Source organism: Ceratotherium simum, chromosome 33, assembly GCF_057802395.1.
Source record: "Ceratotherium simum simum isolate JZ-2026a chromosome 33, ASM5780239v1, whole genome shotgun sequence".
Classification (NCBI taxonomy): domain Eukaryota; kingdom Metazoa; phylum Chordata; class Mammalia; order Perissodactyla; family Rhinocerotidae; genus Ceratotherium; species Ceratotherium simum.
Genome location: NC_141932.1, coordinates 11,665,418 through 11,687,903, shown reverse-complemented (window position 1 = coordinate 11,687,903; position 22,486 = coordinate 11,665,418). Strand labels below are relative to the sequence as shown.

The 22,486-nt window shown below is 57.8% G+C and overlaps 2 protein-coding genes across 3 annotated transcripts in view; one reads left to right on the top strand and one right to left on the bottom strand.

Annotated features, from left to right (window-relative positions):
* Positions 1-289: 289 nt before the first annotated feature.
* Positions 290-9,634, top strand: C33H19orf81 (chromosome 33 C19orf81 homolog). 2 transcript variants are annotated; one of them, XM_087422275.1, is made up of 6 exons: positions 290-395; positions 980-1,045; positions 6,588-6,660; positions 6,763-6,883; positions 8,119-8,258; positions 9,264-9,634. In XM_087422275.1, exons 1-6 carry the CDS (start codon positions 350-352, stop codon positions 9,457-9,459), a joined length of 642 nt encoding a protein of 213 aa, XP_087278401.1. In that variant the 5' UTR covers positions 290-349; the 3' UTR covers positions 9,460-9,634. The 2 variants fall into 2 exon arrangements, with proteins under 2 accessions (XP_087278401.1, XP_087278400.1); XM_087422274.1 differs by lacking the exon at positions 290-395 and having other exon boundaries at positions 968-1,049.
* Positions 9,635-11,949: 2,315 nt separating this feature from the next.
* SHANK1 (SH3 and multiple ankyrin repeat domains 1) overlaps positions 11,950-22,486 on the bottom strand; it is a 44,892-nt gene continuing 34,355 nt past the window's right edge. The window contains 4 exon segments of the mRNA XM_087421307.1: positions 11,950-12,940; positions 14,863-17,440; positions 17,443-17,949; positions 19,561-19,657. Coding sequence (XP_087277433.1) covers positions 12,226-12,940; positions 14,863-17,440; positions 17,443-17,949; positions 19,561-19,657 — 3,897 coding nt within the window. The 3' untranslated portion in view covers positions 11,950-12,225.

Here is a 22,486-nt window from a genome sequence, read left to right as displayed (position 1 = left end):
TCTCTCTTACAGTCTGCTGAGAGCTCTGCAGACACAAAGAAAGGGATGTCTAATGGGCAGCCATGTGACTAGACCCCTTTATTCCGGTGCTTGGGCCCCAGGAGCCCCCAGCCCCTCCTCCCTCAGACCCAGGGTCCGGGCCCCCAGCCCCTCCCCCTTCCTCTGGAGGTACCATGGCAACCAAGCCCCCCTGCCCACCTTCCCCTCCCCCACTTAGAATCCAGTTTCTGTTTGAATCTTGCCTGTGTCTAACCAGTTCCTGCGTGACACAGGGATGAGCGGAGGGCAAGTGGGAACAGAAGGGGGATGACAGAGGGGAGGGGAGCCAAGGAGCTGGGCAGAGGCAGCTATGAGAGAAGAGAGATGGGGGGAGATGGAAAAAGGAGACTGGGGGGAGATGGGGGGAGATGGGGGGAGAGGTAGGGAGACAGAGAGAGGCTGATAGGGTTAGAGAGGGGCCAAAAATTATGAAGAGGGGCAGGGCTCGGGGGCTGGGGAGATGTCGGGGAGAGTGATGGAGAAGGAGACTGGGGAGATGGAACGCGAGAGGGGAGAGAAGTGGGGAGGAAGGGGGCAGAGAAACCAAGGGAAAGAGTGGAGGAGAGATGGGGAGAGAGATGGGGAGAAATCAGGGGAAAGAGACGGGGAGAGAGGGAGGGGAGGGGGGGCAGAGAGATGGGGAGAGAGTGAGGAAGAGAGAGGGGGAGATGGGGGTGAGGGGAGAGACTCCAGGAGACAGGGAGAGACGGAGGAGGAGACAGGCCAGTGGAAAGGAAGGCTTTGGGGCATGCAGGGGCTCCCTGAGGTTAGGGGGACCCGGATGACTATGTGGCCTCAGCCTTCCGGTTCTTCCATATTCTTCTCCCGGGGCTTCCAAGAGGAGAACGAGGAGGCAGCTGTGGGGAGAAGGAACTGGGGTGGGTGGCCCAGTCAGAGCCGTTCTCCCCACCCTCCTGAGACATCCCCCACCCGCCTTCCCAGGATGCAGCAAGAGGGGGAGCCCCTGTGCTCCTCGACCAAGGGCACCCTCAGCATGAACAGGGAGGCAGGTACTGAGCTGTGTGCACGTGTGTGTATGTTTGTGTGTGTGTGTGTGTGTGTGTGTGTATTTCCTTCATCCATGCATTGTGCGGGAGCCCTGGCTTGCAGTGTGGCCTGAAGCGAGTCACTGGCCTTCCAAAGAGAGGGCCACCCCAGACTCTTAACGTCGACCAGATTCCCGGACAGTACCCTTTGGACCTCAAAACTACATTTCCCATGAGCCTCTGCAGTTCCCCGGCCAATGTTCCGGACCCAGAACTACATTTCCCATGAACCTCTGGGGCCTTAACTACTGTTCTGAGGCCGTTATCCCCCTAGAACCCCACCCCCTGGTCCCTCACCTTCTCCTTGTCGCCTGCTCTGAGCTCAGCATCTTCCCCCAAAGCCAGTCCTCCTCCCTGCTTCCCATCTTCAAATAAACCCACTGCCAACCCGTCCCAGCCCAATTAGGGGGGCTAGACCTCAGGTGCTGCCCCCCTAATTCCCTCCTCACAGCCATAAGTCTCCAGCCCCGTCTTCCTGCCCCCTGACTCGCTCTGCCCCGTGTCTACTTCTCCATGTGACCCCTGGTCTCCAGTTTCTGCCCTCCAGCCCATCTCCCACAGAGCTCCAAAGGGGTTTTTCTGACACCCGGCGCTGATTCTCTCTCTCCCTTGCTCACAGCTCTCCCTTGTTCCCCATCACTCCCTGGGGAGAGTCCCAGCTCCCAGCCCGGTGTTCAAGGCCCCTGTGGTCTGACACCAGCTGACAACTTCAGGCTCTAATTCCAGAGCTACTTGCACTCTGCTTTAGCACAGTTCATTCATTCATTCATTCATTCAACATTTATCGAGTAATATCTTGGTGGGGATGCATTTGGCCTGCAGGTAATAGAAAATTGGACTTCGTGTAGAGTAAAGAATAGGAAAGTCGTTATCTTACCCAAAAAGAAGCCCAGTGGTGGGGGAAGATTTGGGTTTGGTTGAGTCAGCAGCTCAATGATATCATTGAGAACCTAGTTTCTATTTCCCTGCTTTTTGGTCCAGGATATGTCCCCCTTTGCACACCAGCTTGCTTACCTCATGGTCACAAGAGGGCTGCCACAGTTCCAGGCATCACTTCCGAGGTCTTCATTTTAAGAACCCCCAAATGATCTCTCCTCACATCTCACTGGTCAGCACTCAGCCACTTGCCCACTCCTGTCTCAATCCCTGTCAAAAGAAATGAGATTATCACGATGATTTTAGTCAGTGGTCCTCTACTCTGGCTACACATCAGGTGGGAGGATTTAAAAAACAAAAATACGATGGTACCTAACCCCACCTCAGATCCAATTTAACCAGAATCTCTAGGACGGGGGCCCTAGCATCTATAGTTTTTGAATGCTTGCCTGGTGATTATGATGAACAGTAAATGTTGGAAGACGTTTGTTTAAACTGGATATATCCGAGGGAACTGGAGACTGGTGAGCCCCCCTGAGTTGCACGGGTGAGGAATGGACCCTCCTTAAATGGGGGAAGGAGGATGGGAGTGGCTGAGGGGGGTCTCCTTTCTCGTGTCTGCTCTAAGGACCTCCTCTGTGCCAAATGCTATACCAGGCATAACAAACACCCTGGTGGCAGAACAGACACCATTTCTCTGTCCTCAGTCTCTTTTAGTGTCTTTGAAGCCCTCTTTCTTTTGGGGACCCCACCCCTCACCATCTCCACCCTAGACTGAGGCACCCACCTGATCAATAGAATTTATGTAGAGCTCCAAAAAAAATGGAGTGGAATTGAGTTGACCAGTTGGCCGGTTTTGTAGACCAACATTTGCTCATTTCGGTTTCGCTGTTTTCCTTGTGGTGTTTTGGGACCAATAACATTTGTAGCTTGTCAGGTTGCAACCTTTGGCCCAGGCCATTAGAAAGCCCATGGGTCCCAAGCATTTTGCCCATAGTGCCTAATGAGTGAAATGACCCAGCCTGCTCTCCTGCAGAATGGGCAGACACGAACCACGCCATCTCAGAAATAATTAATAACCTCCGATTGCCATGAGGGCACCTTAGTCTTAGGGGTGAAGAGGATTCTGGGAAGTTTCTGCAGACGACGGTATTCTCCTTTGCTTAAAGGTCTAGCGCATGGTGGTCCCTCTGCAGGAAACATCCTTTTCCCAGCCACTTCTTTATAGGTCTCACTGTAGACATCACCTCCTCTAAGAAGCCTTCCCTGATTGCCCCCAGACAGGGCTTCTCTTCCTGCCTTGTGACACTGCTGTTGTATCCGGTATTACTCTTTCCAGTGACCACCTCCCCCCAAGACTAGGAGACCTCGGAGGGCAGGGCGGGGTCTCACGCATCTCTTGTTCTCCAGCATCCCCCAGGGAACACGGGAGGCCTTGGAGATGCCCGTTTAAGTTTGAAATGGTTGCGTTTACTCAATTATTCAATAAGTGGCTGTTTTTTAGTTTATATTTTTATTAAGTTAGACATAGACATTGAAACGAATATATCAAACTCCCTGTTGTAGTTTAGAAATATTTATTTCTAATGTCACATTTCATGAGAAACCGTTTTCTTCACAGTTTTTCACATGCATCTTTTGAACACACTTTTCGAGGGTATGTAATCTTATTTCCAAGTTATTTTAAATGTAAAGAATTTTTTTCTATGATGGAAAATTTCAAACATACACAAAAATAGAGAGAACGGCATAATGAATCGACATGTCCCAATACCTAACTTCAACAACTATCAATGTTTTGCTAATCTTGTTTCATCTGGGTCCCTCCCCCCCCCCACATTTTTGGGGGGATATTCTATAGGACAAATCTGTTTCAAAGAAAATCCGAGACGTAATTCCTTTTCACACTTAAGTACTTCAGCATGTGTCTAATTGCTAAGGATTTTTAAAAACACACCTACCATGCCATAATTACACCTGGCAAAATTAACAATTATTCTGGAATATCATCTCATACCTGGTACATGTTTAAATTTCCCTAATTATTTCAAAAGTTTGTTTTTTACAGTTGGTTTGTTTGAATTAGGACCCAAAGGCTACACATTGCACTTGGTAGTTATATTCTTTTAGTCTTTATTCAATAAATCCTGAGCATGAACCAGCTATGTGCCTGGTGCTTTGCTAGATGCCGAGGGCAGAAGACAGGTCCCTGCCCTCGTGTTGCTCACGGGATGTTGGGGAGACGTCAGCAAGGTCTGAACAGGTGTGGTCTTGGAGGTCACAGAGAAAACTTTGGACTTAAGGTATCCTAAAGACAATGAGATGTCCTGGGAGGGTTTTGAGGAAGAGGGGAGATATGATCAGATCTATATTTCAAAATGCTATTCTGTTTGGGTGACTAGAGAGAGAGAGGAGTCAGGAGGCTGTTGTCTAAACAAGAGTGGGGCGAGAGGCAGCAGACTGGGGAGACTGAGAACAGACTCTGGATCCAGATGCCTAGATTTTTATCCTGAGTCTATCATTTTGGGCTGTGTGACTTTGGGCAAGTCCCTTAACCTCTCTGTGCTTCCGTTTCATCATTTGTTAAACTACGCTATCTCAGAAGGTTGTCATGAGGATGCAATGGAAAGTCCTTTAAAAAGTGCTTGGCTTTTTAAAAGGGACTGTAAACACGAAGTTATTATTTTTTGGTAAGTGGACAGACTTGAGAAGGAGATCACTGTGTTGGATGGATGGAGGGGAAGCCAGGGCGGCTGCAGAAAAATGAGAGGTCAATGGGGTGACCAGATGCAGGGCAGGCGCTTCTCAGAGGGGGTCTTATTAAAATGCAGATTCTGGTCCTGTAGGTCTGGAATGGACCTTGTTTCAAAGACGGTACTGCTCCCCAGACGGCACATTGAAGAGCAAGTCCAATGCAGGGAGGACTTTATCCTGAAGGCCAGAGGGAGCCTCTGGTGGTCTGTAAGCAGGGGTCACCAAGACGAAAAGAACATCCCAGATGTCCTGCGGAAACATATGGGAGGGCAGAGCCAGGGACCGGAGAGATGTACTTACTATGGTACAAGCAGAGCTGTGTCGTTGTCCTGAAGTCAAAGACCAGGAGCATAGCTGTGATGTGGCTCTGGGCTGGAGACAGCCTGTACTGGCTCGCGAGAGCTGATGGTTGAATTTTGCAAGCTGGTTGTTAACATTGTGTGTAGCGTGAAATTGGCAGTGGTGAGAATATTGACACCGTGGAAACTGGCAAATGCTACACGTGTGTGTGAGAAAGAGCGAGACAGAGAGACAGAGAGGGAGGGAGTTAGACATTTACCAGTACCCCACCGACTTGATTGACTTATAATGAGGGAGACTCACTGTCAAGTCTCCACACGGCATGTCTGAGGAGAGGTTGTTAGTGAGGGCTCACAGGAGCGGGGCTGTGTGAGGTGACCTTGGGAATATTCGGGGAAGCGGGCTGCGCTCTGGACCGGATGCTGGCCGGACGTGGAGGCACGCCCATGAATGGAGCTGACACGATGGTTGAGAGAGCCGCAGCATCAGCTCTCAGCCAAGAGGGGGATGGTTCATGTTTTGTTGTGTTGAGACGCAACTCTGGAGTGGTCCTTTGTTTATCTCGGTCCATCACGGTCACAGAGTGGCCTTGGCCAATGTAGGTTGTTCTGTGAAACTGTTTATGTCCTGGGAGGGCCAGGCCAGCTCCTGTAACAAAGAGACCCCCAAACACAGTGGCATTCAGAAGACAGTTTATTTCCCTCTCCTGTAACGGGAGGCCGGTGGTCTGGATCGGTGGGACATCTCAGCCCCATGAGATGATGGAGGGACCCAGGTCCCCTCCATATTTTTGCTTCACCATCTCTAGCAAGTTGGAAGCTGGTTTCTTGATACCTCTGCATTCCAATCCATGGGAAGGAGCAACGCGTCTAAGACAAACAATCTTCTTTTAAGCAAATGACTCCGAAGTCGCCCCCTCACTCCTGCTAACACTGCTGGGGAGAACTTGATCATGCGGCCTCACCTAGTTGCAAAGGAGGCTGGGAACTGTTGTCTCTAGCTGGGGGGCTGTGTGCTGGGTAAAACTCTGGGGCTGTAGATGGAGGGGAAAATGGATTATATGGGACAACTGGCAGCTGGCTGGCTATAAGAGAGACCAGTTAGCTGAGGGTGGGGTTGTCTAGAAAGGCCCAGATGTGAGAGCTGTTATCAGTCAGGTTCCAATCAGGAAGCTGGTTCTGAGTGTTGGAAAAACCCACCAACTGGATTCAAATGCTGTTGCTGGAGCGAAGGGACACTGCTGTCACGAAGAAGCGAGGCTAGGGTGACTGCGACAGGAAGCAAGAAGGGGCCAGTCCCCTCCTGTTCCTCCTGCCCTGCAGGCTCCCTCTAGCGCCCCCTTTAGGCAGAGCCTAATAGGAACCCAGCTGTCAAAGCTGAAATGGGGTTGATAGCCTCCCCACATCCTGGTATCATAGAGCTGTGTGGAGTTTGGACCCGAGAGACAATAGCTTAATAACTGGCGTAAGAGCTATTCTGGGGGTGGCATGGAAAGCACTTGGTGGTGCCATTTAAGCGGAATAATGTCTGAGGAGTGCTCAGGGCAGCTGACACTCAGTTCTCTGTCCCCAGGAGCCCTCCTTGTGGACCTAGAGACCCCAGAGGAGATGCGGGCTCACACCCTGGGCAGGCCCCTCAAATCCTCGTGAGTGACGCCCGGCCCCGTGACTTCTGACCTCAGATCCCCCGAGTGCCATGGCCGAGCCCCCTGACCTGGGAGGGCCCTGCCCGCTCGCTGTCTCCGCAGGAAGCAGTACTTGCGCCAGGTCATTGCAGAATACGAGGCGCTGGACCGGGAGCTGCCGTGTATCCGGAAGTTCCCCACGCCGCCCGCCGCCCAGCCCCTCTGCCTGTGCATGGAGACCTCGGTGAGTGCCCCCCCGCTGCCCCCTTGGCTTTGGACGGGGTGGTGGAAAGGGCAGAGGCTCAGAATCGAGGTGGAAAGCGTTTGAATCCAGGCTCTGTGGCTCACCAGCTGTGGGCCTGGCACCAGAACAGGTTGCTGGAAATTGATTGCAAATTTATCAAAGGATGAATTGTCAAATTTCTCACTGCTGATCCCAGAGGGGAGACCGAGGGGGAGAGAGAGGGGGAGATTGAAAGGTAGAGAGAGAGGAGACTGAGGGCAAAGAGAATCCTGCTAACCGACCTACTACGAAATTCTGTAAAGTTTGCAAATACAGCAAAAACTCATAAGACAAAGCCCATGTTTTTGACAGATTAGCGAATTGGTCGTTCAGTGTATGAATCCTTTGGCAATCCCTGCTCTCAGTCAGAGGAGGTATCTGTTAGGGTCTCACTCATGTGAGAATTAAATGAGAATTGATGTGGCGCTTACTGTATACCAGGCACAGGCCTCAGAGGTGCTCCCTCAGCTGATCTGTGAATTTACCCCCATACGGGGATTGCTGTCCTGTTTTAGGGATCAATACCTACCCCATTGCTCCTCTTCTTTGTGGCTTTGAACAAGGGACCCCACCTTCCCCCACACCCCCAAGGGTGGCCTTCCTAGAGGTGACCAATTTCACTATTTCATTCTGGTTCCTCAGCAATTTTATATGTTATGACAACTGTATGTCACCTCTGACATGGTCATCTCATGCTGAAAATGTGGCTAGTGATCAATATCTGTTTCTGAATGTTAAACAGATTGACAAGAAGTCAAAAACCCCTATGATCCTTATTTTTTGACAACTGAACATTCCTTAAAAATGCTAATATGAATATAAAAGAAAAAATGTATGACTTAAATCCTCACGGAAGTCCTCAAGAGCTGGCAAAAGCTTGCCGTCCAAGGCAGACTGCTAGAAAAGTTTTCGGTAGCTTGGTGAATCATTCAGCCAACTGTTCATTGACTTTTTGACAAATGGGCTTGGTGGCACTGGTTTTTTGGAGAATGACCTTGAATGACAGTAGATGCTTTTCTATCTGAGAGATGCCTGTTTTCCCTGCTCTGACAAGAGCGACAGGACCCTGGGATCAAGTGTAATCCTTGTCCCTCAAATGCCACCTGGGACTCTGGCGGGTTCTGCAGGTGGGGTCTAGGGTGGAGACTTCTGAACCCGGGTGCTCCGGGCTGAGGCTCTCTCTCCGACTCCCCCAGCCCGAGGAGGACCTCACCCACCTGGAGGTGCTGGAGGCGCTGGAGGCCGAGTTACCCGGGGCCATGGAGAGCGGGCGCGTGAGCAGCATCCGCTTTGAGAACATGAACGTCATCTGTGGGACTGCGGGCCGCCGGGACCGGTGAGCCCGCGGCGGGGGCGGGGCCTGGAGGGACCGGGAGGGGCGGGGCGGCGGGGAGCCAGGGGCGTGGCCTAGAGGAACTGGGAAGGGCGGGTCATCGGCGAGCAGGGGGCGGGGCATGGAGGGACTGATGAGTGGGCGGGGCCTGAAGGGACTGGGAGGGGCGGGGCGGTGGTGAGCCGGGGGCGGGGCCTGGAAGGACCGAAAAGTGGGCGTGGCCTGGAGGGACCGGGAGGGGCGGGGCATCAGTGAGCACGATTAGGAGGCGGGGCCGGGAGTGAAGGCAGTGACGGGTGGGGCCTAGTGAGCGCGGGGGCGGGGGCGGAGTCGCGGCGAAGGAGCTGAGTGGGCGGGGCCGGTATATAAAGGCAGGAGGGGGCGGGGCCTGGGGCGGGGGCGGGGCGATGGGGCTGAACGGGAACCGGGAAGGGGCGGAGCCGAGAGTGGGCGCGGTGAGGGGGGCAGGGCCCGGTGAGATCACAGAGAAGGCAGGACCTGGAGTGGTGACGGGATGGGAAAGACCGAGGTGTGGGGGCGGAGCCCGGGAAGGCAACACGAGGGGGCGGAGCCTGGACTGAGCACATTGTAGGGGCCGGGCCAGAAGTGACGCGGTGGGCAGGGGCTTGGAGTGTCTAGTCGGGGGCGGGGCCGGGAGGGACCTAGACCAGGGGACAGGCCTGAGAGCCACACTGAAGGGCGGGGCCTGGAGCTGCGGGGTGAGAGTCGGGCCCCTGAGCGGCGGTTTGAAAAGATGAAGCCTCGACAAACCTCCATCAGGCGACAGAACCAGGCTGAGAGGGAAGACGGGGCCTCAGAATGACCCATGTGAGGGTCGAAGTCCACGTTGACCTCGGCGCGAGGGCACGGCTGGAGAGCTTAGGGACGCAGTGACGGGTTAAGGGACCAGGCAGGGACTCTTGGACAATCCAAGGCGGGCCCGGGACCACCAGCGATCCCCCCGCCGTCTCGCCCCGCCCCTCTCCTCTTGGCCCCGCCCCCTCGCAGGTGGCTCATCTCGGTCACGGACTTCCAGACTCGCTCGCGCCTGCTGCGCTCGGGGCTCCGCCTCCGCGGGCTCGCGCACCCGCTCGTGCGCCACGACGAGCTGCTGCGGGGCGACTACCGCCTGCACCTGCGCCGCTCCCTGGTCCGACGGCGCATGCTCGAGGCCCTGGGGGCGGAGCCGACCGAGGAAGACTGACGCGTGGGGGCCGGCCCCTGCTGCGCCTGCGCACCGCCCAGCTGGCTCCGGCTCCCCTCCCGGAACCCCGGAGGGAAGGGGGCGTTGCCTCCCCAGGAAGGAGGCGGGGCCGGCTCGAGGGGGTGGATACTGTGAGTTTAATTATAAAGAATGACCTGGTACAAAAGCCATTTCTCTCTGCAAAATCTTGGTGGGGAGACAGGGGGAGGGAGGTGATGGGGGGTAGGGACGAACCCCCATGATATAATCCCGCCTCCCTAATTTTCCCCCAGTTCCTGCAAATGGACGCCTGGGTCCCAATCCCTTGAGGGATGAACTGAGGCCCGCGGGAGGGAAGACCCGGGCTCCGGGGCTTTCAACGCGTGCCGATCCCGGTCTCAGCGAGAACCAGACGTCCTCATCCGCCCCCCTCCTCTTCCTCCTCCCACCCCCCTTGGAAGACAATTCTCGGGCTTTTATTTCAGGTTTTTTTCTGGATTTTTTTTTGTGTGTGTTCTAGGATTCTTTTTTTTTTTTTTGTATTTTCTTTTGTTATTGTTCCTCTTTTTGCTTTGTCTCTCCTCACCGCCCCGCGCTGCCCCCCCATCCTGTCCCTTCCCCTCCCCACCCGACTGCTCCTCCCCCCCCCACCCCCTTCACCCTCCCCAACCCCGCGGCACCCATCCAGAATGAACAAGCCCTTGATAGACAGGCGCCGCGCAGGCCCCCTGCGGACGGGGGGCATCCGACAAGGGAGAGGGGGCGGGTAGGGGCCCAGCGCGACCTCCGCCCCCCTCTTCGCCACCCCTCCCCCCTCCCACACCCTCCCACAAGGTTCCCCGCAGATCCCTGACGTGGTGAGGGGAGAGGGCTGCAAGCACCCTCCCCCCCATGGACGGAGCGCCCCCCCCTCGAGGGTAGGGGGCGGCAGAGGGGGAATGGGCTTGGGAGAAGGAGGGGGAGCTCCCTTCTTTGGCAGCTGAACATGGGGGGACCTGAGGGCGATGCCCTCCCCCCTTTACCCACAGTAGGGGAGGGGGCTTCGCAGGGGAAGGGGTGGCTTACAATTCCCCAGCCCCAGGAATACGGGGGGGGGGGGGGGGGGGGGATACCGTGCGGGAAGGAACAGCCATGCTGGAGGGAGCAGGAATTTCTTGAAGACGCAGAAAGGTTAGGAGCACAGGGGGGATCTTCGTGCAAAACGGATGGACAGATGGCCCAGAAGGATTGGGAAGAGAGAGAGGAGGGAGGATGTGAGCAAGGAAGTGTGGAAGGATGATGAGCAAGAAGGGAGCGTGCATAGGGTCTCCTCTCGCCAGAAAGAGAAAAGAGCGTGAGGGGAGAGAGAACAGGCAGAGTGGAAATCTCTGCAGAGCTGTTCCTTCACAGGACAAAAAATAAAGGTGCGGAAAGAGAAACGATAACGTGGCCCAAGAGCGTGTGGAATGAGACGAGTGTGCAAAAGGGAAGAGGTGGTAACATTCCACCAAGGGAGATGGAGAAGTCACCCGGGAGCTGACAAGAACAAGCAGAAATTCAAGAACGAGTGTGCAGCAAAGCCACGGTGTGCAAGAACATGGTTAAGGGAAAGAAAACGGCTTCAAGAGAGCTGGGGAGGACGTGTGTGCAAGAGAGTGTGCAAGAGGGTTCACAAGAGTCGAGAATGGAGCTGACGAAGATTTGGAAAAGAAGGGTACAAGGGAGTGGGAGCTGGCAAAGGGGAGAGCGGCAGTATTTGAGTGAGAAACGGTTCCTGGGAGGTAGGTGTGCAAGATGTGCGATAAGTGACAGTGCGAGAGGGGGCGGGGCAAGGAGGGGCGTGGGACTGTCACCGAGAGGGAGGGGGGGTAGAGTAAGAATGTGGAGGTCAAGGATAAGAAGGGAAAGTGCTTAAAGACGGAAGCAAGAGTGTGAGAGAGGGGTGCGGGGCAGCAAGTGTGCAAGGGCTGGAGAAAGAGAAGCGTGTTGCAGAGAATAAATACGTGTGCACAGAGTCCGTGAGTGGGTGAGGGAAGGGGTGTCCCAAGTGTGTCTGCACCAAGGGTCCAGAGATTTTCAGAAGTGAGGTGTGTCATGGAAGGCGCCAAGGAATGAGTGTGCAAGCAAGAGTTTGAGACAGCAAGAGCCTGGAGTGTGGGCAGAGAAATGCAATGCGTACGAGAGAAACAGCGTGTCAGAGCTGAGAGGGCCTCCCGACCTGGAAGCGAAGGCCGAGTGTGCAAGACAGCCAGAGGGCAAATTTGTGCAAAATTGTAGCCCGGGGGGGAGAGAGGCGAGCAGGCGTGCAAAGGAGCGTGCAAGAGGCGAGGGGCTGCTGTGTGTGCTGGGGAGAGGGGAAGGCGGGAGAGCGAGGGGCCTGGAGAGGGGGGAAAGGTTGTCGAGGGGCGGCACATGGTGGAATCTGAGGGTACCCCCTTCCCCTGCGGCCTGGGGAACGACCCCCATCCACTCAGGCTCAGGGCTGACCCTCTATGGCTCTGGCTGTCCCCCCTCCCCAGAATCGACCCTTCCCTCCTTCGCCATCCCTCTCTGTGACTTCTTCCATCCCCCCCTCCGCTCCCCGCTTCACACACACACAATCTGGTGTCAGCTGCCCCCTCCTGTGAGGTGCAAATGTCTGGCCGGGATCAGGCCACCTGGTGACCCCCGGCCTTGGGAGACGAGGGCAGGGCGCAGTTTCAGCAGAGTCCCTGGCCCAGGGGAGAGAAGGACAAGGTCAGGGGTCAGAGGTCAAGAGGCCAGCAGGCTCCAGGGTCCTTGGACGGGCTGGTCCGTCCAGGCCAGCCATCACCTCTCCAGGAAAAATTTGAGAGCCCGGTCGATGTTCATGCGGTGGCCCACCCTGGTCACACCCAGATCGACATAATCCTCCTTGGTCAAGGCGGGCAGGTGGGAGCCGTCGATCTCGTGGTCCAGGAAGCGGGCCCGGTGCTCCGCCAAGCCCAGCCACTCGAGCCAATCAGCCACGTCGAACTTGGTCCAGAAGCCCAGAGGTTTAGCGCCGAACGGCTTGTCCGGGGGCAGCGAAAGCAGGCGGGTCGGTGAGAGGGACCGGGAGGCCCCTGACAAGGCTCCACCAAGCCCCCCGGACATCCCGGGGTGCGGCGGCACAAAGACAGGGGCGAAGGGGTCGGCCGAGCCTCCTGCCCCTCCGGTGGGGGAGCCGCGGATGTCAAAGAGGCCCGGATAGAGGGGTCCGGAAGGCAGGATGGGCAGGGACGAGGGCCGGGGCGCAGGGCTGACCTTGTGTTCAGAGGCCGGCAGCAGCGAGGGGCTGGGGGCCCGGCGGAGCAGAGGCGGCCGCATCTCGAACTCCACGCCCTGGAGGTGGCGGGTGGACGTGGAGGAGGCGGCCGAGGGTGAGGTGGCCCCCGGGGCCGCAGCGGCTGACGGGGAGACCCCGGTTCCCGTGGGGAGTGGTGGCAAGGGCGGTTTGGGCCAGTTCTGGAACAGGCTGCTGACGGGTTTGGAGAGGATCGAGGACTGGGAGTCTTCGGAGAGTCTGGAATGTGACAAGGGGGCGGGGTGGGGAGAGGTTTGGGGGCAAGGGCGGGATGACAAAGAGGCAGAGGTCAAGATATAGGGAGAGAGGAAGAGAGACGGGGGTCGGGGGAGAGATGGAGGAGAGAGATGGGAAGAGATAGGAGGAGCGAGGGGGGTCAGATGGATGTGAGGACAGAAATGAAGGGAGAAAAAATGAGAGGACAGGGAGAGGGTGACAGTCAAGAGAGATGAAAGAAAAAGAAACATTAAGTGATAATAATATTAATCGCCACCACTTACTGATGCTCACGTGTGCCAGGCATTGTTCCAAGTGCTTTACATGATCGCATCTCAATTTAATCCCCACGACAGCCCTGATGCAGGTTACTATTATTATCATCAGCAGCAGCACAGAGAGGTTAAGTAACTTGCCTAAGGACACACAGCCAGGAAGTGGCAGAGCCCAGTTAAATAGCACCAAAGTCTGAGCTCTTAACCACTACTCTATACTGCCTGTCGGGTTATGGCCAGTCATAGCAGAGTGGAAGACACGGAGACGGTGAGAGAGGAACAAAAAGAGAGTGAGCATTCCAGGGAGAGAGATGGAAGGGGACAGGGAACAAAGAGAGAGAGAGAGAGATGAGGAGAGGGAGATGAAAAAGAGAAGAAACAAGGGGAGAAAAAGGTTCCCCTCATCCCTTTAGCTCCCTCCAGAACAGTCCTGCCTCAGGGCCTTTGGACTGACTGTTCCCTCTGCCTAGCTGACTCTTCCCCCATGTACCCTCCTCCAGTCTCTGCTCACCTTGCTGGTTATTTGAGAGACCTTCTCTAACCATCCCATTATTGCATTTTCCCCCCTAGGATGACTGCAATTATTTTGTTTCCTGTCTGGCCCTCACCCCTACCTCATTAGACCATGAGATCTCTGAGGGCAGCGTTTTGCCTGCCTCGTCCACTGTGGGGTCCCTCTCACCCAGAAGGGCACGCAGCATATAGCAGGTGATCAATTAATAACTGGTGCATCTGTGGACTAAGTTAAGTCTCCTCTCCTCTCCCCGGAATACTTAGGAATAATCAAGGAGTTGCCTTAAGATCTCAAAGGCCTGATAAAACCGCATTTGAAGATCAACCACAAGAACTTGAGACCCTCAAACAGAATTAGAACGAGCTCTGCAGATGAAGGGGATGAAAAAAGCTCTCCCCACTCTCTGCGTGTCTGAATCAGGAATGTGAGTCTGCTTTCTTTAAGACTAAAAGATCTTGAATGAGCTCGAACTTCGCAGCGATCCCAGCTCGCTGGCTGCTTTGAGAAACTTCTGTGTCTTCCCCTATTTCCCTATCTATACTCCCTGGGCTTTTGTCAGAGGCCTCTCCCCTCCTCCATGTCATACAACGGCCCACATTTAATCCTCTCCAAAACCCTTTCAGGTGGGTCCTATGCTGTCCCCCTTCTACAGAGAGGTGGATTCCTTTGCCTAAGGCCGCCCAGTTAGAAAGTGCAGGGCTGGGACGGGGCCCCAAGAAGCCCGGCTCCAGAACCAGGCTCATAACCTCTGTGCCCTAGAGCATCTCGTCTTCAGCCACAGTGGGTTCAAGGGACTCGGAGATTCCAGGGACTGTCAGAACTGACACCCCACCAAGGAGACAGACATCAGCAAGCTGTGCTTCAGGCTCCTTTGTTAATAACTCTTTTTCTTCATCATGGGGTGTGGGTTGCCATGGTGATGGGAAGACACCACCAAAGCTACTGAGATAACGGGAAGTTTAAAGTATCTTCAAAACCATGCTTCCTGGAGAACAAACTTCTGCAAGCCAGCCTGGTGTCTGTTTTCTTTCTGCCACCTGGCACCCTAAAGGGACACAGCTATGGGGAAGGCGGATGCTGGTACCCACAGCACCCGCGCCTCTGGCCTCCACTGCCAACCGCCAGCCCCTGCTCACCTCTGCCGCTGCAGGGAAGAGGTCCTCTCGGGGACGTAGGTGGGTCCCCCGTGGTGGCTGTCCCCGCTTGCCCCGCTGCCTCCCCGGGCCCATGGCAGAGCGCCCCCAGCTGCCGAGGAACCCCCAAACTGCTGAAGCTTGGAGCTGAGTTCACTGATGATGCTGGCTTTTACTGTGGCCAAGGCTGAGGCCTGAGGCTGGGCCAGGGGCCCGGGCAGGGGTGGTGGCGGTGGGCCTGGGCCTTCCTCCCAGGGCAGCAGCTTCCGAGGCAGGGAGGACGCCGACGGCAAGGGCACCGGTGGGCCTTCTGGCTCGACAGCCACCGGACCCCCGGCCACACCCACCGTCGAGGGTCCCGAGCAACCACTCAGGGCCAGCAACCCATCAGTTCCAGCCCCTGTCACGGAGACGGTGGGACTGGTGGGAGTGACAGGGTCTCGGAGTCCCCCGCTGGGGCTGGGCCGCAGGCCTCCGCTGGCCCCCAGCGCCCGGCCCCGGAGCTTAGAAGGAGTCATGAGCTGCGGGGGATAGGGGGGGCCGGGAGGACCGCTCCCTCCGAAGGCCTGGCCGTCCAGGTAGGCCACATACGTGTCCAGAAGCTCCGGCCCACTGGCCACACCGGCCCCACCGCCGGGGCCACCGCCCCCTGCGGGGCCAGCGCCTTCGGCAGACAGGCTGCTCAGAGTGGACGCGCTGCTGATCGTCTCCAGAGGGTGGTCACTGCTACTCCGACTGTCTACCTCCTCAATACCAGAATCCGTGCCAGGCGGAGGGTCTGGGCCAGGCTGTGGCGCGGGGGGAGCCGGGGCGGCCGGGGCCGGTGGACCTGGCGGAGGGGGGTCCCCAGAAGCGGCGGGGGCGCCCTGGGTTAGCGTGGCCACCTCACTGTCATAGGAAGTCAGGCTGGAGGCGGTGGAGTCCAGGGTGGGCGGGGCGGCGGCGACGGCAGGGGGTGGCACAGGGGGCAACGGGGTGGTCGGGGTCGGTGGGTCCGGCAGCGGGTGGGGGGGCCCCGGCGTGAGGGGTGACTCGGGCTTCTCGAAGCTGTTGGAGAACTCCAGGGGCGGGGGCAGTGGCTCCACGAAGAGGAATTCGCCATCTTCCACATCCACCGAGGGGGCGGGGGGCGGCAGGACTAGGAGGGGCAGCCCGTTCTCTTCACTGCCCCGCGGAGAGGTCGGCGAGGGGGGCACGGACCGGCGTGGGCTGGGCGGCGGGACCCCCGGCCCGTCCTCCGAGGGGGGGCCCCTTCCACCCGCCCCACTGGCCCGGGGCTGGCAGTTCTCGAGGAACCGCACGTGGAGGGGCAGGCGCTCGGGCTCCTCGGGGGCCCCGGCCCTCCAGGCCTTGCTCACCCCGGGGTGCGGGGCGGGGGGCTCGGGCCCCAGCTGCAGCAGGAGGGGCCCGACCCCAGGGGCGGTGGGGGGCAGGCGGTGCAGCAAGGAGCGTCGGGCAGCCGGCGGGCTGGCCGGGAGCGACTTCTCCTGGCTGCCCAGCCCCGCCCGGTACCCCAGCTCCCGGCGGGCGGGGTCGGGTGGGGGAGCCCCCCAGAGGCGCAGCACGGGCTCATGGTGGGCGTGGGGCGAGTGGTGGTGCGGCGTGGGCGGCGGGGCCTCGTAGCGGGGCGACGGGGGCCTTGGAGGGGGCTGGGGGGCGCCACCGCCCTCCGAGGACTCCTTCAGCGCGCGCTCTCGGGCGGCCAGGGCCAGCCCGAGCGGGGAGGCGGGGTCCAGGGCCTTGCCGGTCAGCGGGTGGACCAGGGGGCGCGGCGGCAGGAAGCTGGTGAAGGCGCTGCTGCCCGCGCCGGCCGCGTAGGCGCGGCCCCCGGCTCCGTAGCCCCCGTAGCCGCCAGCACTCGCGGCGGCCGCAGGCTCCAGCCGCAGGTAGGGCTCGGCGGAGAACATGCCCTCGTCGATGGACTTGGAGTGGCGCAGCCGGGGGCCCGGGGGCGCCCCCGCGCCCAGCGCGCCGTCGCCGCCCTCGTCGTCCCCCGCGTCGGTGGAGAGGAAGAGCGTGGAGCGCCGGCGCGCCTCGTTCTGCCAGCCCCCCTCTCTGCGGGCCGCGCCCACCAGGGCCGCCCCGAACTGGCTGGTGAAGTCGAGGGTGGCCGGGCCGCTGGGCGACGCGGGGGTGGGCACGGGCGACGGGGACGGCGGCACGGGCGACAGGGCCGGGGCGGGGCTGGGCGCGGCGGAGCCGCCGGCGGCCTCGGGCTGGCCGGGGGGCTCGGCCTCGGTGCTGCTGCCCTGGCTGCTGCGGCCGCTGCTGCTGGTGGACGGCGCCTTGATGATGATGGTGGGGATGGGGATGGAGCTCTTCTCCGAGGGCGCGGCGGCCGGCGGCGGCTGCGGGGACGCCGGGGGCGCGGGCGAGGGCGCGGGCGGGAGGCCGCCGCCCTTCTGGGGCTCGCCTTCCACTTTGGTCTGCTTGACCAACGGGCCCTTGCGCCCGCGGCCGGAGCGGGCGGGCACGTACATGGCCGCGCTGGCCGCCCGGGGGGGCAGCTGGAAGTAGCGCAGGGCCGGCGCCTGGGGGGGGCCGCCGCCCGCGCCCCCGCCGCCGTGGTGCGCCGGGGACGGGGCCCCGGGGTCGCGCTGGGCCCCCCGCCGCGCCAGCCGCGCAGGCTGGGCTGCGGCCCCAGCGCCAAGCGCGGCGGGGGGTCGTCGGGGGAGCCGCCCGTCTCCATCTCCGGGGGGTGCGGCGGGTGGGCGTGGTGGTGGTGGGGCTGCGGGGGCGGCGCGGGGTGGTGGTGGTGGTGGGGCGGGTGGTGGAGGGCAGGGGGCAGGGGCCCGCCGTGGTACAGGCTCTTCTCTCGGCCCCCCACGCGGGTGTCGGGAGGGGCGGGCCCGTCAAAGGATGAAGGGGAAGAGGCGGGGAGGGGACCACCCGAGCTGGGGTTGAAGTGCCCTCCCCGCGGAGAGGGGGTGAGGCGGCCGGAGGAGGAGGGGGCCGGAGGTGTGCTGTAGGGGGGCTCCGGGGGGGACGTGGTGGGCGGCGGGGGGATGTCCTCCGAACCAGGCACCGACAGGCTGCGGCTGAACTTCATGGCTGGGGGTGCTAGGTAGGGTCTCTCATCTTCTGCAGCCCCTGGGAAGACACAGAGGATGCAGGAGCCGGGCCTGGGGTGAGGGGTGTCTCCCTGCTCCCCATCCCATAGAACTCCAATATCAAAAAGTAATAGTAATAATAATGACACCCAGCATCTGTTAAGAAGAACTTCACATGGCTTAGATTAGAGCTTCCCCAGCTGTGATAAATCCCAGTCCCGCCCGATACCGTCAAACAGGTTTGTGCACTGCACAACAGCGAACAGCAGAGGGAGCAAGAGAGGGGGTGGCGAAATTCAGCTGAACTTCCTCCCCAGGCCAGGAGGGGGCGCCTTTTTGCTAACTTGCACAAACGCCCAGTATATGCTAATGGTGGCTTGGGGTCAGCAAAAGTGCCTTGAGCGGGGAAGAGATACCATGTTAATGTGCACAGTTAGAGATTTCTTTTCACGTTTATGCAGAAGAGAAATGTAATTAGCACATCAAACCTGTGATCTCACCGACAGATGAGGCTAACGTTTAAAAGAGGGAGCCCATTGATAGGCAAGCGATTTCGGTGAATGAAGAGATATGGGTAGAGCCACAGATGGTGGGCAGTGGACGCTGGAAGTGGGGAGAAGCTAGATCTAACGGGCAGAACGACTTGGAGAGGGTTGGAATAGTGAAGTCTTCTGCCTACTTGTGACTATCAGGGCTCAGTCTTTGACCCTCTTCGCCCCCGACCACTGTCTCCCTTGCCGATCACAACCAGCATGGAGGCTCCATTCACCACCCCTCAGCTGAAGACTCCACATTTCCCTGGGGCCCGATCCTCTCCCCTGAGCTCCAGGCTCCTACCTCCAAACGCGGCATCCTCTTGGACATCTCCCTGGCATCTCAAACCCGGCTCCTCATCTCCTCCCCGCCCACGGTCTCCCCCATCTCAGTGAATGGCAGCTCAGTCCTGCCTCAGGACCTTTGCACTGGCCATTCCCGCTGCCTGGAATGCCTTCCCTCCAGATATCCCCATGGCTCCCTGCTTCCTCTCCAAGTTTTTGCTCAAGCGTGCCCCCCATCGTCCCTGATCCCTCTCTTCAACTCTACTTTTTTCTTTTTTTCCACCGCACTTTCCACTGTTAACATAATATAATTTTCTTGTTTTGTCTCCTTATAATCTGTTGCCTGCCTTCCCCTACTAGGAGGAAAGGTCCATGAGGGCAGGACCCTTTAGTCTGTTTTGTTCACGGACGTATCCCCAGGAGTCTAGGACAATGCCTGGCATATGGAAGGTGCACAATAAACATCTGTAGAATGAATGAATGAATGAATGAATGGAGTCAGGTATAAGAGAGAAGGGACCAAGGTCTGTGGTGGGGGCTTCAACTCACTGCATCCAGGCAGGGGCAATCATGTCCCCATTTTCTAGACGCAGAGCCAGAGGCTCAGAGACGGGAAGCCACCTGCCCCAGGTCACACAGCTGGGATGCACAAGAGTCAGGATTCGAACCCAGGTTTGCCCAGCGACCAAGCCTGAGCTCTTTGCCCAACTGGATGGAACTGTGGTCACATACGGAAGTAGGATCCAGGATCCCTTGTCCCCTCCCCGTAAACCGTCACCCTCCCAGCCTCTCCTCCCCCACCAACATCTCTCACACCGCTCCGGGGGACATACCGATAGATTTTTGCCGGAGCATAAGCCCAGGTCCTGGAGGCAGGTAAGAAGGACGTTCGTAACTTGGCTGGGAGCGGTGGTGGGGATCGAAGCTCGACTTTGGGGCGGCCGTCAGGGGAGGAGAGAGAAAAGAGAGCAAAGAAAGATCAGTCAGGGCCCCCACCCTTCTGCAAGCCTCGGCAGGAAGGGAGAGGGGCGTGGAGGAGGTGGAAGGGAATTCTGGGGGAGGGAAAGGTTTCTGAGTCCAGGCGGCGGGGTGAGAGAAAGGAAAAGAAAGCAGGTTATCAATCAACCCTGTTTGCTCTGCTTCCCACACTGATCACTCATCTGGTCCCTTTTCTCATCGATTGCTTGGATGGCTGCAGTAGCCTCTTGTCTCCCAGCTGCCCACCTTGTCCCCTCACCCCTTTCTGGTCTGCTCTCCACACAAGAGTCAGAGGGATCTTTCAAAAAGAAATTCAGATCCCGTTCTTGCCCTGCTTAAAATCCTACAGTCACATCCCCCATCAGTTAGGAGGGGATCCGAATTCTCAACTCTGGTCTACAATGTCCCCTGCAGTAGACACTGCCGGCGCCCGCCCGGATGCCCTTGGCCGGGATGCTGTGCCCATCCCCAGCTGCTGTGGGTGTCACCTGTCTGCGGCTCTCGGCTGCACCTCGCTCTGAAGAATCACCCTTCCCCAAAGGAGCCGACGTGCCCAAGCAGTTACGTGCCCCCACTTCTGGGAGCAGCTCGCGGCCACAAACTGACGACACGGAGGTCCAAGGCAGGATTAACCCCCCGTCGTGCAATTCACACTCCAGAGCTCCCGGGGGGAGTCATGCTGAGGGACAGACTCTAGCGGCGACCAGGTTAGCTGACCCCCGCGGCCCACCCTGCCTTCCCCCTTAGCAAACCGCTGGCACAGGAACCCCTATCTCAGGCTCCGATTGTAGGAAACCCAGACTGAGACCCGCTGCAGGATCAAGCCGCGCCTGCATCTCCCACTGGCTCACGCGGGTCCCACCACGGACACCTTCTCCTGCTCCTCCGGGGCCCCAAGGTCCGTCCCTGCTTTAGAACACTTGCAAGACCTGGCCTTCCCTCTGCAGTGGTTTTCCTCCTGATGCTCACAGGTTCTTCCCATCTGTACGTCCTCCACTCGACTGTCCCCTCCCATCTCCGTCTACTGTTTCCCCGTCCTGCTTTCTTCCTGGCCCTTCTCTCCGTCTGAAATGCTCTGGCTTACCTGCTCACTGTCTGTCTCCCTCCCTCTCTGAACACACCATATATCATCCCAGGCTCCCTGGGTACAGTGTCTAGGGCCTGCCGTACTTTTAGGGGAAATGTTTTAATTGATGCTAAAATCAGAAGGAAAAAAAGGATATCATCCAACCTGGATAATATTCCTCTTTGCACCCACACAGTCATAAAATATAGATTTTTAAGCTTTTTTTTTTAGGAGGGAGGGGCTCACAAAGGCCAAAGGGTAGCGACTTTGTCGGTCTTGTTCAAGCTGGGTCCCCAGTCCCCAAATGGGGCCTGATGTTCTACAAGCTCATGTCAAATGAATGAGGAACTGAATGAAAACGAGTCAGCAGCAGGCACCACACGGCCCTGACTCCCTGCTTCCGCCAGGTGACCCCATATGTCTCCCTTCTCCATATTTTTTTTTTCCTGAGGAAGATTGGCCCTGAGCTAACATCTGTGCCCATCTTCCTCCACTTTATATGGGACGCCCCCACAGCATGGCTTGCCAAGCGGTGTGTCGGTGCATGCCCGGGATCCGAACCTGCGAACCCCAGGCTGCTGAAGCAGAGAATGCGCACTTGACCGCTGCACCACCAGGCTGGTCCCTCCATCTCTGAGACCAGACGTGCAGTGAAAGGAAAGCCTCTCCGGGTGAAGTCCCACCTTTGGGATGTGGCCCTCGAGGCCCTCACTTCCCACCATGCCCCCTCCTACCGCCTAGCTCTAACCACTCCCCAGTCTCTGAATTCCCTGTGCTGTTTCTCAGTATATGCTGTTCCCTCTGCATGGAACATCCTTTCCTCGTGCTCTGCTTTGGAAAACTCCTGGTCATCCCAGCCCCTCACCCTAGCCTGGCCGTCCCCTCCGCTAGGCCTGCACTGCCCAACACAGTAGCCACTAGCCATTCAGGTGTAAATTTCAATTACTTAAAATCAATCAAAATTTAAAATTGCCTCCCTCCATTGCATTGGCCACATTTCAAGCATTCGGTCGTCACATGCGGCTGGTGGCTCCCCGTGTTGGACAGCGCAGATGTAGAACATTTCCATCATCTAGAAAGTTCTATTGGACAGCGCTGTTCTAGACTTTCATAGAACACTTTTCATTCCACAAATATGTACTGAGCACCTGATCCAGGCCAAAGACTGTTCCAGATGCTGCAAATGCAGCTGGAAACAAAACAGACAAAAGTCCCTGCCCACGTGAAGGGCAGGCAGACCATAAACAAAATAAATTAGTAAAATACACCATGGGTCAGATGGAGGTAAGGGACGAGAGAGAGGGAGAGCGTAATTAAAATAAGGCAGGCAAAGGAGGCCTCACTGAGAAGGTATCATTTGAGCCAACTCCTGGAGGAGAGAGCCATGCATATGTCCAGCGGAAGAGCATGCCAGGCAGAGGGAACAGCAAGTGCAAAGGTCCTGAGGTAGAAGTGAGCCTGGTGTGCTCCAGGAATAGTCAGGAGGCCAGTGCGACTGGAGTGGGTGAGCGAGGGGCTGGGGGTGGGGGAGGAGGTCAGACAGGCGGTAGAAGGGTGATGTTGGATGGGATCTGGTAGTTTCAGATGGCTCTTCCCTGGAGAGGCTTCCTTCTGTTACTCTGCATTATAACTCCCTCCACTTACCCAGTTTAGAGTCATTATAATTATTTCTTGGCTTGTTTATTGTCTGTCTCCATGGACATGTAGCCTACCCA

Bases quoted from the DNA above. Each gene is read 5' to 3' on its own strand.
- C33H19orf81 (XM_087422275.1), top strand. From the start codon at position 350: ATGAGAGAAGAGAGATGGGGGGAGATGGAAAAAGGAGACTGGGGGG. The intron at 396-979 runs AGATGGGGGGAG...ACCCGCCTTCCC, and splicing joins GGAAAAAGGAGACTGGGGGG to AGGATGCAGCAAGAGGGGGA. The intron at 8,259-9,263 runs GTGAGCCCGCGG...GCCCCCTCGCAG, and splicing joins ACTGCGGGCCGCCGGGACCG to GTGGCTCATCTCGGTCACGG.